The 14,814-nt window shown below is 33.5% G+C and overlaps 1 protein-coding gene and 1 long non-coding RNA gene across 4 annotated transcripts in view; both read left to right on the forward strand.

Moving 5' to 3' along the window:
- The window catches only part of LOC100378934 (acylamino-acid-releasing enzyme-like), a 94,916-nt gene extending 93,698 nt beyond the window's left edge, over positions 1 to 1,218 (forward strand). Inside the window, exon 22 of the mRNA XM_085500557.1 lies at positions 973 to 1,218. Within this exon, the coding sequence (XP_085356683.1) occupies positions 973 to 1,072 (100 nt within the window). The 3' untranslated portion in view covers positions 1,073 to 1,218. The remainder of the gene's footprint in view (positions 1 to 972) is intronic.
- Positions 1,219 to 9,078: 7,860 nt separating this feature from the next.
- LOC144341991 (uncharacterized) overlaps positions 9,079 to 14,814 on the forward strand; it is a 99,532-nt gene continuing 93,796 nt past the window's right edge. For all 3 annotated transcript variants that reach the window (XR_014929866.1, XR_014929865.1, XR_014929867.1), the window contains exons 1-2: positions 9,079 to 9,201; positions 11,091 to 11,147. This is a non-coding gene — a long non-coding RNA (uncharacterized LOC144341991). The remainder of the gene's footprint in view (positions 9,202 to 11,090; positions 11,148 to 14,814) is intronic.

Genomic DNA, 14,814 nt, shown 5'->3' on the forward strand with positions numbered 1-14,814 from the left:
CTCTAATTAAAACGCAACCTTATATAGGAACGCATTATAATCATGTTCATATCGCAACTATATTAAAAGTTAATCCAATGTGTGGCTTCACAACTACGGATACCCTTGCATGTGTGTGTGTTTGTATAGAAGTAGAAGAGGAGCCTCAAACATGGGGAGTCACAATATTTCATAAATTATGTTAATATTTAATCGATTTAATCAAGTTTGCGAAGCTTAGGTTTAGTAAAGGGGGAAGGTATGGTTCAATTTATATTAATATTAATATAATTGTACCATACCTTCCCCTGTTACTAAACCTAAGGCCAGACCTTTATAATCCTTTGTTTCACAAACCCGGCGAATGAATAGAAGCTGAAAATGAAATAAAAAAATGAATAAAGCGTAATTTCTGGGAGTATCATGATAAAAGCACCGAAGTCTCGCGCTGATGAGAAACAAGGTTATACATGGAATAACATTTTTTTTTTCTCTCCGATCAATGATCTCACTTAAAAATGTTTGAGAATCACACAAATCTAATGGAAAAAAAGAATTAATTTTTTTATTTTCCGCCCTTCTCAAAAAAATTGCCTTATGAAAACTCAAGAAACAAGGAATAAAAAAAGTCAGGCCTAAGCTTCGCAAACATTTCTATGTTCAGTCACGAGATATTCAACTTTTATTTAATTAAACTTAATTAAAATGCAATTCTATGTTGTATTGCATTGTAATTGAGTTTAACTAAACTGCATTTTAATCAAGTTCATATCGCAACTATATTAAAAGTTAATCCAATGTGTGGCGTTACAACTACAGTTACACCTGCATGTGTGTGTGGGGAGAGGGGTTTTTGCTTGCTTGTTTTGCAAGCTAGAAATCATCTCCATTCTTGCTGCCATTGTTCAAGGCAACTTTCTATCTTTTTCAAGCAGTATGCTGTAAAGTACTATCACAGTTGTTTAGAATGTTCTCCATTTTTTCTTGTATTAGGTTACTGCTTTACCCAGATAACAATCACCCAATAGCAAAAGTGGATGCAGAAGCTGATGCGTTCATCAACACTTATCAGTGGTATATGGAAAATATCTAAGTCATAAAGCACTTGAAGACAAATGTGTGGGGCGGGGTCATTTTGGTATAATTTCAATGTCAAAACACAGCCAATAAAATATAGTTAAGCTTTTCCAAAAGTCAATTTTAGTCAAACAAAATAAACCTGCACATTTTTTTCCCCAACTATAGTTAATTGGTTCCAAAATTAATGAAGAAATGATAAAATATGCATAAAATTATACACAATGTTGCATCCAAAGTAAATTATGAAGAATTTACATGTTAATTGTCATCATTGCATGACACCATACGGATGAAGAATTTACATGTTAATTGTCATTATTGTATGACGCCATACGAATGGAAGAATTTACATGTTAATTGTCATCATTGCATGACACCATACGGATGGAAGAATTTACATGTTAGTTGTCGTCATTGCATGACACCATACGGATGGAAGAATTTACATGTTAATTGTCATCATTGCATGACACCATACGGATGGAAGAATTTACATGTTAGTTGTCATCATTGCATGACACCATACGGATGGAAGAATTTACATGTTAATTGTCATCATTGCATGACACCATACGGATGGAAGAATTTACATGTTAATTGTCATCATTGCATGACACCATACGGATGGAAGAATTTACAGGTTAATTGTCATCATTGCATGACACCATACGGATGGAAGAATTTACATGTTAATTGTCATCATTGCATGACACCATACGGATGGAAGAATTTACATGTTAATTGTCATCATTGCATGACACCATACGGATGGAAGAATTTACATGTTAATTATCATCATTGCATGACACCATACGGATGGAAGAATTTACATGTTAATTGTCATCATTGCATGACACCATACGGATGGAAGAATTTACATGTTAATTATCACCATACGGATGGAAGAATTTACATGTTAATTGTCATCATTGCATGACACCATACGGATGGAAGAATTTACATGTTAGTTGTCGTCATTGCATGACACCATACGGATAGAAGAATTTACATGTTAGTTGTCATCATTGCATGACACCATACGGATAGAAGAATTTACATGTTAGTTGTCATCATTGCATGACACCATACGGATAGAAGAATTTACATGTTAATTGTCATCATTGCATGACACCATACGGATAGAAGAATTTACATGTTAGTTGTCATCATTGCATGACACCATGACACCATAGGGATGTTGCAAAGATTGAAATTTTATGAAATGTTCACAAATAAAATGTACATCTATAGAAAATTACTGTTTTAAAAATTCTTACTGAATTGTTTTGGTAAGTGAAATATGAGTGACAGACCACATTTCTCTCTCAATATTTCAGCCTTCTAGATCTTGTTTACATTTCCAGTCAAAATTCCAGCCTTCCACATATATACAGGAAAGAGATATAGCTGTGTGGCTGGGAAGAACAATTTTTTGTCTAGTTACAATTAGTTTCTTGGGTTTGTTGACAAGTTTATTTGAAAGGCTCGATTCCTGTCTTGCAAAAAACATGTCTTGAAAAAGAAGGTTGGGTGAGTAGAAATGATTGGTAAGGCAGAAGAATGGCATGGAATTTACAATGGGATATGCACAATTGACTCACAAAGATTTTCTGCAACACAAAATAGTTGTGTTAATACACTAGTACATCATTGTTGCAACAGAAAATCATATATTGATATAGTGATCTTGAAAAACATCTTAAATGGACTTTTGTAATTTGACAAAATTCACATCACAAATCAGGGTAACAACATATTTGTTTGTGTCTCACGTTACCCATATAGCCACATACATAGTAGTCAATAAGCAACTCAACTTGTCTTTTAGGGATTCTAGTTTGAATCAGTATTCCTACAAAATCAGTCCTGTTAAAAGGCACAAGTTTTGAACGTGAACAAAGTTAGAACATTTTTCTTGGAAGCAAGGAAAGTATTTTTGAAAGGCTGACGAGTTATTTACTTCATCTAGAAGCTTTTTCTAGCATCTCAAGTTGAACGGAAAAGCGTGCGCATGGTTTGAACATCATTTACCCCGCCCTCTTGTGGTGGCTTATAACTCTGGCATCTCTTTGTTTTTTGGGCTCAAAGGGAAAAACGTACTTCAATCAGTCGTTTGCTAGAATGTTATATTTTAAAACGACGAAAGTTGATTTCATTATTGCAAGAACGAAAAATCGTCTACAAAATCAGAAACTTCAACGCTCTCAAATTTGTTCTGAAAGAATAGAATTGAAGGGTAGATACGGTGGTATCATGAACGTCGAAGAGATTCCATGAGAGGGGCTTGGAAATCTTCAAGAAAGTTGTATTGAACGTCGGCATTTGTCTAGAAAGTCCTAAATTTAGTTTGCAGATACATGAATATGATAATTTGTTGAAAAGTTCAAAGTGTTCTTTGCATAGACGGAATGTTGCTTGGCAAATCGAGAATGTTTGAAAAATAGTTTTGACAAAGAAAATATTTGTATTTACAAATTCGAAACTTGGAAGTGTTGTGATAAAAATATTATATGTGATTACGTGAAAGTTGTCGGGAACGACGTCCACAAAGTGAAGAAAGATAGTTTGGATGACGCGTAAGATAGTTGCCTGGGATTTCTAAATTGTTTCGACACGAACGCAATTGAAAGTGATTAGAAAAAAGTAGCTTATGAATACTGGATCGTCTTCTGCAAAGTTCGGTGAAATAAGTAGCTTATAAAGACTAGATCGTCTTCCAAGTTTGAAGAAAAATCTTTGCAAAGTAAGAGATTTAAATTGGAATGTCAGAAATGTTGCTTGGAATGACACATTCAGAACTCTCGGGATTATGCAGTTGACTGCCCCGTTTTTTTCTCCAGAAAATTTCCAGATAACTTCAAGTAGATAATGTTTTCGACTTCCGATATAACTTGCTGTACTAGGAAATTTCAAACATTTTCCCGATGTTCCAAATAACATTTCCTGGGAGCGGTTTTCTCGTCTATGCGTTGGAAATCTGAACAGTATTTTCCAAAAGATAGAGAAATCGTGGTGAATATACAGAATAGTCGTCCACAGAGTTTGCTACTAAGAAGTCTGTGTATTTATGAAGTTGCTTTGGAAGAAGAGGCAGTTTTATGGGAAGTAGAAAAACACGGCACATTATAAAATGTGTCTCTAAAAATGGGAATTTGAAGTCGGCAGGCTGTAGGAAGTCACGGTTGAACGACAAATACTCTAGGACAAATTAGGGAAAATTTAGTTTATTTGCTTAAATCTTGTTCATCAGTTATATTAGAATTAGGTTCTGATGTTTTCAAGGAAAGCCGGTAAATGGCCGCACAAGACAAGTCCTGTTGGTATTGCAGTATGATAATGGAAATAATGTTAACCAAATCATCGTACACAGCTTGTGACGTCACATTAAAACAGTAGCGGCACGAAATGTTCTTGTTTTTATTTTTATATGTACAATTATGATTAAAAAAAAAAATGAAGAACGGAGGCATAAAGAAATTGATTTCATAGCTAGATAAATTTAATAGAAATGTATTTTTTGGAACAATATACATGCGTACAATTACTATAAATCTTTTTTGGACGCCGTGGTCGTTGTATCACGCATGTTGAAATTTTGTATTCTGAACACAGAGGAAATCAATGTTTATCACGTCACTGTAAGCTATGTACAAGTGAAATGTTTTCATAGCATGACAATTTGCAAACAACTTTTATAACTGTTCTTTTTGGCATTGTCAAAGGATAAACACCATTCTCTTGCATGTTACAAATTGGATAAATACTATGAAAAAGACAAGCTATTTTGAGGCCAGTTCAATAGAATTGAGCGACCGTGCACATTCACCTTATTTTGTAGAATTTTTTAAAAATAATCCAAGAAACGGTGAATGACGGGTAATTTTATTAACACATATTATGTTGAACGTTATAGATAACATGGCTTCCATGCTGAGAGGTATGAATGCATCTTTCGAATAAGCATTTTCTTGAACAGGTCAAAAATGTAACTTCTCTCTGTCGGTGCCACAGTACTAGTAATATGGCGCACTTACTACCAGTGTCATGTTGACCAGAGGAAGGCGCAATGCATGTCGCAACGTCGTACATGTATTTTTTGCCGTAATCGGCACGTGTTGGCGATACATGTTCAAAAAAAGTATACTGTATTTACTATATACGTACAACCAGACAATGTGGTGCCCAGTTTATTTATTTAGATTCGCGCATTATGATAGCAGAAATATAACAATTCACGTTAAAAACCAAAATATGCGTGGTGCGCTAATTCAGTGCAGATCGACAAATCATCCTCAAAGTGATTGAGCTGGTAACGTGACCACGGATATCATGAATGACATGAACTGGGGTATCGGCGGTACACAAAACCTACCACGTTTATCATACTATTCGAAACCCAATAGCAAATTATCAAAATATGCATTTTTGTATTGGTTTCTATATTATTTCATCATATCTCGAAATGTTTCTTCTTGGATGAAAAAGTCATACTAGTATATTATTGATAAAAGCAATAATACTGCTGTACATTTGACAAAAAAGAAAGGAAATAGAGCGCCACCCACTATTATATGACAAGCAGGTTCATTTTAATTGATTATTGTTCGAAACGATTACCAATACAAACTTGATGAAACCGCTAGGACCGATAAATATAATAATAGGTTCTAATGCAGATGCCCTCAGTCGTCTGCCATCATACCAGTGCAAACAATGTGGACAGATGCATATATATTAGACGTTTTGGACAAATTACTGTTTTCAAAGTATTATATTCATTTCTATCATTGAGAAGAGTGATCTTATTCGAAACGTCTGGCTGCATAGAATAATTACCTAGGACTACGATTACTTACTACCATTTTCTGCGAATACAAAATTGCCCAATCTCAATCTGTTCTTAGGGACAGACAGATGATTCTTGGCCAAACATGTTAAAGAAAAAAAATCACTTTCCATTAGCCGAGATTCCCATCTTTCAAGTTCCGGATTTATTTAACACGTCTCACATTACATCTTCATCATATCAGCTCATTTAAAAAATATGAAAGGCGCGTCTCATCTTTTTTTATTACACACGTTTTAACAAATAGGCGTTGCTTTTAGACATCATAACGGCAATCTAGATTATTTATTGCAAAACTGACGACAGTGTGTCCTGCGATTCAAGCCTTACTGATTGACTTGAATGTATATTTTTGCACGAGAAAATCATAATTCATAAAACACGACGTTTAATTTTTGATTAGAATGTGTGCTGACGTTTCAATTTTAACAAAATATATACTGAGTAGATATTGTAATTTATTCATTTCAAACAGTACATTCATGATTGTTTTTCATGCACATCATGGAGATTAAAAATTAAAGGGCGGTGGTCGTCGCGCCGCGTCATGTTCGATATGGGATTCGCAGCGACGTACACAACGCATGTAAAATCAATTGTTTGTTTACATGAAATTCGAATGCGAGGACCACTATCCTTTAATATAAAATTAAACAAGCTATATAGTGCAAAAAAGACGAAAACGTTGATCGACACCAAAGTAAAAATGCATGAATGGAGTAAAAGTTAATTGAAAACAAAATAGTAAAATACAGATTTAAAAATCAAAATTGTGTTCATTTATTGAACAATTTACAATCAAATAACTAGAATTTGGCGGGAATTATGTAGCTGTAATGGTAAAATAAAGCCGGTTATTGGACATGCGTGGTGAATACTCTACAATGTCATGAACATGATAATTACCTAAACATTGAAACGAAATGTAATTTCACATTTAATTAAAACAAAATGAAAATATAGCTGCATAGCAGCAATCACCGGTTTTCAAGACCATGGCACATGGCGAAGTCACATGCAATGCATGGCCATGTATGACTGTTTGCAATAGCCCTCAAAATTAACGTTGGTTCCATGTTTGTATATGTGATAGTGTCCGAGATATTATAGCCATGCATATTTAATGAGTTCCATGACCATATATAGTCATCGGGTATGTTTGTCAATTCTCTTGTCCAATGTCTTTAATATAGCATTGATTCAATGTTCCTACTTGCAACAGTGTCTAAGATATTAGAGACTTGCATATTTAATGAGTTCTATGACCATATATGGTCATTTAAAATGTTGGTCAATTCTTTTGTCCAATGCCTTTAGTATAGGTTTGGGTACATGTCTCTATCTTTAAAAGTACTCGAGATATTATGGATATGCATATTTAATGAGTTCTTTGACCATATATGCTCATCATCTATGTTGGTCAATTCTTTTGTCCAATGTCTTCAATATAACATTGGTTCCATATTTGTGTTTGCAATAGTGCCTGAGATAAAACGGGGACTTATGGTTTGCCCTGTGTGCGTCCGTGAGTCTGTGATCACCTGTATCTCGAACATGCATGGACCGATTAAGTTCAAACTTCACTCATACATCACACAATTTTTTTTTCATGATCCGATTAACGATAGCCGAATAGCGGCCATTTTAAGGCCGAAAATGCATCAAAATCGCACATTTTCACCATTCCGGACCCGGATCTCAGTTATGCATGGACGGATTTTGTTCAAATTTGGTACATACATTAAACATAATAGGACCTTGATGCACGTCATTTTTTTTGGATCGGGTTTGAAATGGCCAACTGGCGGGCATTTTGTTTTAAAGAATTCAGTTCTGGATCCGTATCTGAGACATGCCTGGATTGATCGAGTTCAAACTTCACACACACATGGTACATCATGTCACAAATAGATATGTGCATTTGTGTCATGATCCGCTTAACAATAGCTGAATGATGGCCATTTTAAGGCCGAAAATGCATCAAAATCACGTATTTTCACAATTCCGGAACCGGATCTCAGTCATGGACGGATTTTGTTCAGATTTAGTACAATGTGTTGTACATATGCAAGTGCATTTCGGATCAGACCACTGAAAGTGGTCTGAGATTTCGGTCATGATCTGCTTTGAATGTATATGTCACTCAAATATGAACGGAATGGGGACGTGTCAATGACTTGTTGCTTTGATACTTGATGTATATATACACCTTGGGCTTTTATTCATTTGGTTATGATATCTTCAATTCTCTAATTTTGATAGATAATTTTGTAATTTTGGGTAAAAAGTGATATTTTCGACTTCTTGTTAAAAACTGCAAGTCTGTTTGCTTTGATACTATACATATTGGTACCCCAGGTAGGCCTCTCTTATATTTGTTCATTTCAAGATGATATCTTCAATTCTCTAATTTTGATTAATATTTTTGTTATTCTTCTTGTTAAAACCGCAAATACGATTGCGTTGATGTGATACATGTAGATACCTCAGATAGACCTCTTCCAGATGTGTTCATTGTCTAATGATATCTTCCGTTCCTTAGTTGAAATGTGATTTGCTTACAGCGGAGCTATCTCAGGTGAGAGGCTGCTGTTGTTATACGTGTTAGCATGTCGGACCCTCTATGAACTACATGTACTCACATTGTAACTTGTATTAACTTGGAATAATCCAAATGCAAATGTTGTCCTGAGTATGTTAATGAGTAAATATACAATGCATTATGAGATAATTTCTACTAAATATAATGAAATGTAAGAAATCGCGCCAATAAATTAAATATTATAATTTGAAAAATGTTAACATTATTAGGATTGATATAACAGTATAATAATATGATATAACTTGTTAGCCCATGCCACTAAGCCTGATTTGGAAACCATAGAAACCAATGCACATATTATCATTTCCGACTCGCTGATACTATAAATAATATCCACTTATGTGAGTGAATACGAAATTAAAAAAAATGTATGGAAAGTTGATAAATCTGTGAGGGCGTCCTTGTCACTCTTTTTTGTGATATTTAGTTTCAGAAAAGCAGTCTTTTTACCACTGTGTCTTTGAAGACGATTTCATAATTTATTAAAATTTTATTTTACAAGCAGACATAATTTATCTTTTCATACGTTGTCAAGGAGATGTCACATCTTCATGACCCTTCACCCAAGTCTTTCCTGGCACTCATCCAATGGCCGACCTTGAAGTCTGCACGCACGCACTGCAGCGCATTATATCTGCTGAATAGTACGTGTGCATGGAATGTTCACATGTCTTCGTCTCTGATTTGATTAACAGTAAAGTAGCATTTTTTCTTCCTTTTTTCACAATTCATGTCGGTATTTGAATGTGTCTTGGGCGCGGGTCTCAGCAGACCGTGCGAATTTGCCAGCCCCAAGGCCCCAGATATATAAATGGGGCCACCGCAAAGTGACACTCTATGTTTCGATAAAAGCTTCACTTTATTTGATCGAATGTACGCTGTATTTCGGCGTTTTGTATTAAACAGAAGCAGACCATGTTTTCAAAAAGGCGCAATTCATAAATATGCGCCCCCTATTGCCGAGAATGGGAACAGTTTCTCCCAACTTAGAGTCCTCATTTGAATCGGTTACGGCTCCCTGTCTGTGGTTAATAGACATTAATACCTATGCCAGATATATAGCCTAGTACCAGCCCTGGGACCAGACAGCTTGCATGGTTCCAGCCCAGATGTACCAGACATACAAGTTCCTTTCAGCCCTGGGCACCAGACTGATTGGTTCTAGTCCAGGATACCAGAAAACCTGTTGGTTGCCTACTAGCTACTCTCTATTATAGTCTGCATATTCTGTTAAATTTTTCACTCATTATAACCATGTAAATTTATTACAATGTCATGTAGAATCAGCAGCCACACTTTTGTTGCTCAGTTGATATAGCACATGGTATAAATAATAATAATAATAATTTCATTTATTTTAAAAAGAGAAACAGTAACAAAAATAGAAGTTAAAGAAAATTAAGATAAATGCAGTTTAAAATGGCAAATTAGCCTGAGATAGTGTGGTGATATACAATTATGTATGATAAGTACATGTCTATGTGTCATGTTTCTTGAAACAAAGTTTTAAGTATTCAGTCACATGCTTGATTAATTTACCTTCTTTTGTATTAATAATAGTTTTGAATTTGCTTATATTGTTTTCTGATTGAAAAGTGGGGAGTACATTTGTGAATTCTGTATAAAGTATTTCTCTTTCAGTATTATAAATGTCTTCCATTGTTCCAAATTAACATATTCAGATTAGTAGCATGCTATCATCCAATCAACGTCTTGGTCAATCACTGACAAGAGAGACAACATTTTAGTAAACTCTTCAGACTTTAGAGGTCTGGGTGTCCAGTGGATCAGAAGTCTGGTACATAATTGGATATATGTAAGCAGCAAAATGGTGAAATTATGTTGATTCTCCATATTAATATTTGTACTATGCCCAGATTTCTAGCCATAAATGTATGATTAATATGGGTACCATTTATTTTCTATTGGCCAAGACTTGTATATTTGTTTACTCCTCTGTGTTATTAGGATAATTGCTGATACTACTATTTTGATACTTTCAACCATGCATTCATGTGTTTTTGTTTATGATGGCAATTATGTTTTTTTTTTATTTTGTTCTATTAAATCATGATTGGTGTTTTTAAGGATCTGTCATATTGTCACTAGAGGGCGCAATTCCATCGCTGAAAAAGCATATAAATGGTATCAAAATTGACAAATTTATTTTTTATTTTGTTGAGTGTCAGGATAAAACTTCTATAATATATTATCTACAACAAAAGACTATTTCAGTATGTGTGTTAAAAACTGTTTTAGGAATTGGCAAAAAGGTTTGTATGAACATTTTGTTTGTGTATGGAGGTGGGTTTAAAATGTAATTTTTGGTTTATCTATTGAAGATACACTTCTATTAGAGAAAATACATAAAAACATATTAAAACAAAAAAATATGAGACTCTGTTTATTTATTTAAACTAAATCCCCCCAAAATTGTTTCATTTTCTAATTTGTGTATTTGAAACTGTTTCCTCCTGTAATCAGGGTGAAATAAATGCATTTTTTTGGAAATCTTTTATTTTACAGCTGACCATATACAAAGAATCTTCATTTATCAATGTTTAATCTTTTAATTTTATTCAGGTTATGCCTTGAGCTGAATCGTAGTCATGGCAACAGCAAGAGGATTGTCATAAAAAGGTAATTCAAAAATCAAATTTCACTAATAGAATAGAATAGAATAGAATAGAATAGAATAGAATAGAATAGAATAGAATAGAATAGAATAGAATAGAATAGAATAAAAATCATGATACTGACCCAATAAACAATAGGATTATCTATGGTTTGGTAAAGCCAATATTTGATTCTGAATTACAAAGTTTGAATATTTTTGCGTATTGGAAAAGTCTTGTCCTAATTTTTATTAAATCTTAAGTTGTTGCAGTGCTAGTTTTCTTTGATTCAACCCTCTAATTGCCAAATACATTGATTAAATTTTTTGATCAAAAACTATAAGTAATTTCACATTTGTTTTTTTGGTCTAAAATAAGATTGAATTCAGTGAAAATTATAATAATAATTGAACAAATTACCGCTAATTTGAGCAGGAAAAAAATTAGTGCTTAAAAGGTGTTTTTTTCTGTATACGCACAGAGTTGGTTCAGATTAAACTGGGAATAATGTATGGCTAAAATAATACTTGTGTCAAAAGTAGCAATAATTATAATTGTATTATTCTATAGAAGAAAATTAAAATAATAACTATATTCAATGATAGTTCTGTATTTCAATTGATCACTCACTGTGATTATCAAACCTCTGTCATATTTTCATATATTTTTTTTAAAGAAGAAAGCAATGAAATATTAAGACATTCAGTGTTTTGCCTTTCAGTCAATTTTGCTAGGTATGCTGATTGTGAAAGTGTGAAGCAATCTCGCCAATGCTAGGAGCTGCAGAACAACCATAAAACAAATCACTCAATGCAAGACAAATTACCCATAATTCCTTGACCTTTCCATGATATAGTTGTTTTCAAGGACAGTTGTCTCTTTTCAGTGCTATTATTAATGAATGTTGCTAGGAGAGAGACGCCACTGGAATCAAAATCTCACTCACTGTGTTTCAAAGAAAACACGGCTACAGTTCGGCCTTTGTATTGCTTCTGTGAAGTATTATTTTACTGTTGGATCATTGTGTCCTCAGAAGGAATATTTTTGTTGTTATTTCACTACCACCTCTATCTACTTCTGTATTTGTCATAATAGATCTGTTTCCTAACAGCTGTGGTTTACAAATTGCCCTTAATTATTTATGTCAACTTTTCTGTCATTTGTTTCAAATACCATATTCGTTTTATTAGTTGGGCCCATGTGAATTGTGGAGGTGCCAGAGATATGTTTTACTGTTGTATTTAACAGGAGTTAGAAGATATATGGATATTCTTTCAAAGTAAATATTCAAATTTACACAAAAGATTCCTCGATATTTATCTGTCACAAGTTTAATGCTTGTGTTAAGCTCCAAGTAGGGATTTGTCATTGATTGCCGAGGTCATGATCTCTCAAAACAATAATCACATATTTAAAGGGTATGAAGAGCTCTATAATGAGTAGTTTCACATTAGGGCCCTCGTGAGACAATTCTCTACAGAAAGTGTTTTGTCAATTATAAGCAGTTAAGTGCATGTGTATTCTTTATACTAAGCAGTAACTATGCTGTCATTAAAGCGTTCCCAATTGTTGTGTGTTGTACACATTATTTAAAACCCATACATAAGGAAAACTTCCCATTATGGTACAGAGGTAAAGTTCATTGATCTAATTATGTGACATTTAAATTTCACTAAAATTATGATTTTTTTTTTTTTTTTTTTAAATAACCTTAACAGAGAAAATACTTATTTTTAATGAGGATGGCCAAAAATGAAATTATTTGTCAACACATTTGACAACAATTCAAAAGATATATAAATGCCACAGTGAAATACAATAAGCAGAGTAAGTTTTATTGAGAAAATAAAATGTTTATGATTGCTCACACAGTGTACATGGCTGGGTATCGCTGTCTGGTTTTAATGTTCTAGACAGAGATACAAATAGAAGCCAGACGGTCCACTCATATGACCTATTGTATTGTATATTATGTGAGTCAGTGAAGTAATGGCAGACAAAGCCAAAAGGTTACAGCGTTTAAAGTTACGAGCTCTCATAACTAAACTATATAAGGTTTCGGCGGTCTGTTTGAAAGGTAGCAATTATAGCGTGCTCGTTCAGTTTTGGTTTGTGTCAGGCGATTATAGGCGCCATTGAACAGTTACAATCAGGTATTACAATAGTATGTATGTGTGCTACTTACAGAAAACATCTACTACACTAGTATATACTGTATATATAGGATATTGTCAAAGACAGTTAAGGACAAATTTAATTGCTCAATTTGTCTTTGTTCAATATTTTGTATTTTATTTTATTTTATTTTATTGTTTTTTTAGTATGGTAACTATTTTTGTATATTTTATACTTCTACATCTGATGCTTGTAATGATTTGGGACTATTATATTGTCAGAATGGATTTATTGCTTGACAGCAAGATGGGTTGAAACAAATAAACTGGAGTTGGTTAAAACTGATTTTTATTAACTTATAAACATTAATCAATATTTGCTTGAACTTGTAGCAATGTGAGTCACTCTGAGAATCTGATTTTTTGCCCTATAAATTTTGCACATGGAAAAAGATGCCCAGTTGATGCTTCAACCAAACTTATACAGATACTGAGATATTATAAACATTACACATAATTAGATTTATATCTTTCATTTTACTCCTGTTGATTTCATGAACTCTTTCTAGTTTGCACTTGGCATTGTAGAGCACCAAATGGAAGTTATGGAAGTCATGTCATCAATTTGTCCATTGCATCACACTATTCTCATAGATATTTTACAATTATATCAAAGTACATGTCTTTTTTGTTGCATGGCAATATATCAGTGCATTTTTAGTAGTTAATCATGGTTTTGATTTCAATTCTGTTTCAGACAGATTAGCTATTTATATTTTTGCCTGAAGATCATTGTAAAAATATTGTGGCACCACTGTGTATCATATTGCCAAATGAACATGAAAGAATGGGCAAACATTCAAAACATTCATCATGATATTGCATTACTTTGCGTTTTTGTCGTGCCATACATTCCGTCCCTCAATTATGTTTCAAAGACTGCAGTCACACAGATATAAACAGAACATTGAAAACTTTGTCGTGAAATTCACATGCAGTATTAAAAGTTACGTTTTCAGATTCCCTCAAATTTGTTTTTGACTCCCGTGTGCGATGCACAAAAAGTCTTTGCAGTTAGTGTGTGTGTGTGTGTGTGTCCGTCTGTTCCACTGATATCTCAAGAACCATACATCAGTTTTTGATGAAACTTGGTGCATAGATGCTCTGGGCCAATGTGCAGATTTGATTAGGTTTTGGTTAATTACCTAATTTGCATGATAATTAGCTGATTTTTAGCTGTTCCATGACTGTTCCACTGATATCTAAAGAACCACTCATTGGATTTTGATGAAACTTGGCACACAGATGCTCCAAACTAATGCGCAGATTTGATTAGTTTTGGGTAAAAATCTGTGCAATATTAATTACCTAATTTGCATAATGATTAATCAATTTTTGGCTTTTCCACTGATATCTCAAGTACTAATCATCACATTTCAATAAAACTTGGTACATAGATGTCATAGGACACTGCACAAACCTGATAGTTTTTAGGGTATTATCAGTATATATTAATTAGCTAATTTTCATAATCAATTAATTTTCAGCTATTGACATTTCAAGTAGTAATCATCACAT

The sequence above is a fragment of the Saccoglossus kowalevskii genome, chromosome 6 (assembly GCF_978046115.1).
Source record: "Saccoglossus kowalevskii chromosome 6, keSacKowa6.1, whole genome shotgun sequence".
NCBI classification, from domain to species: Eukaryota; Metazoa; Hemichordata; class Enteropneusta; family Harrimaniidae; genus Saccoglossus; species Saccoglossus kowalevskii.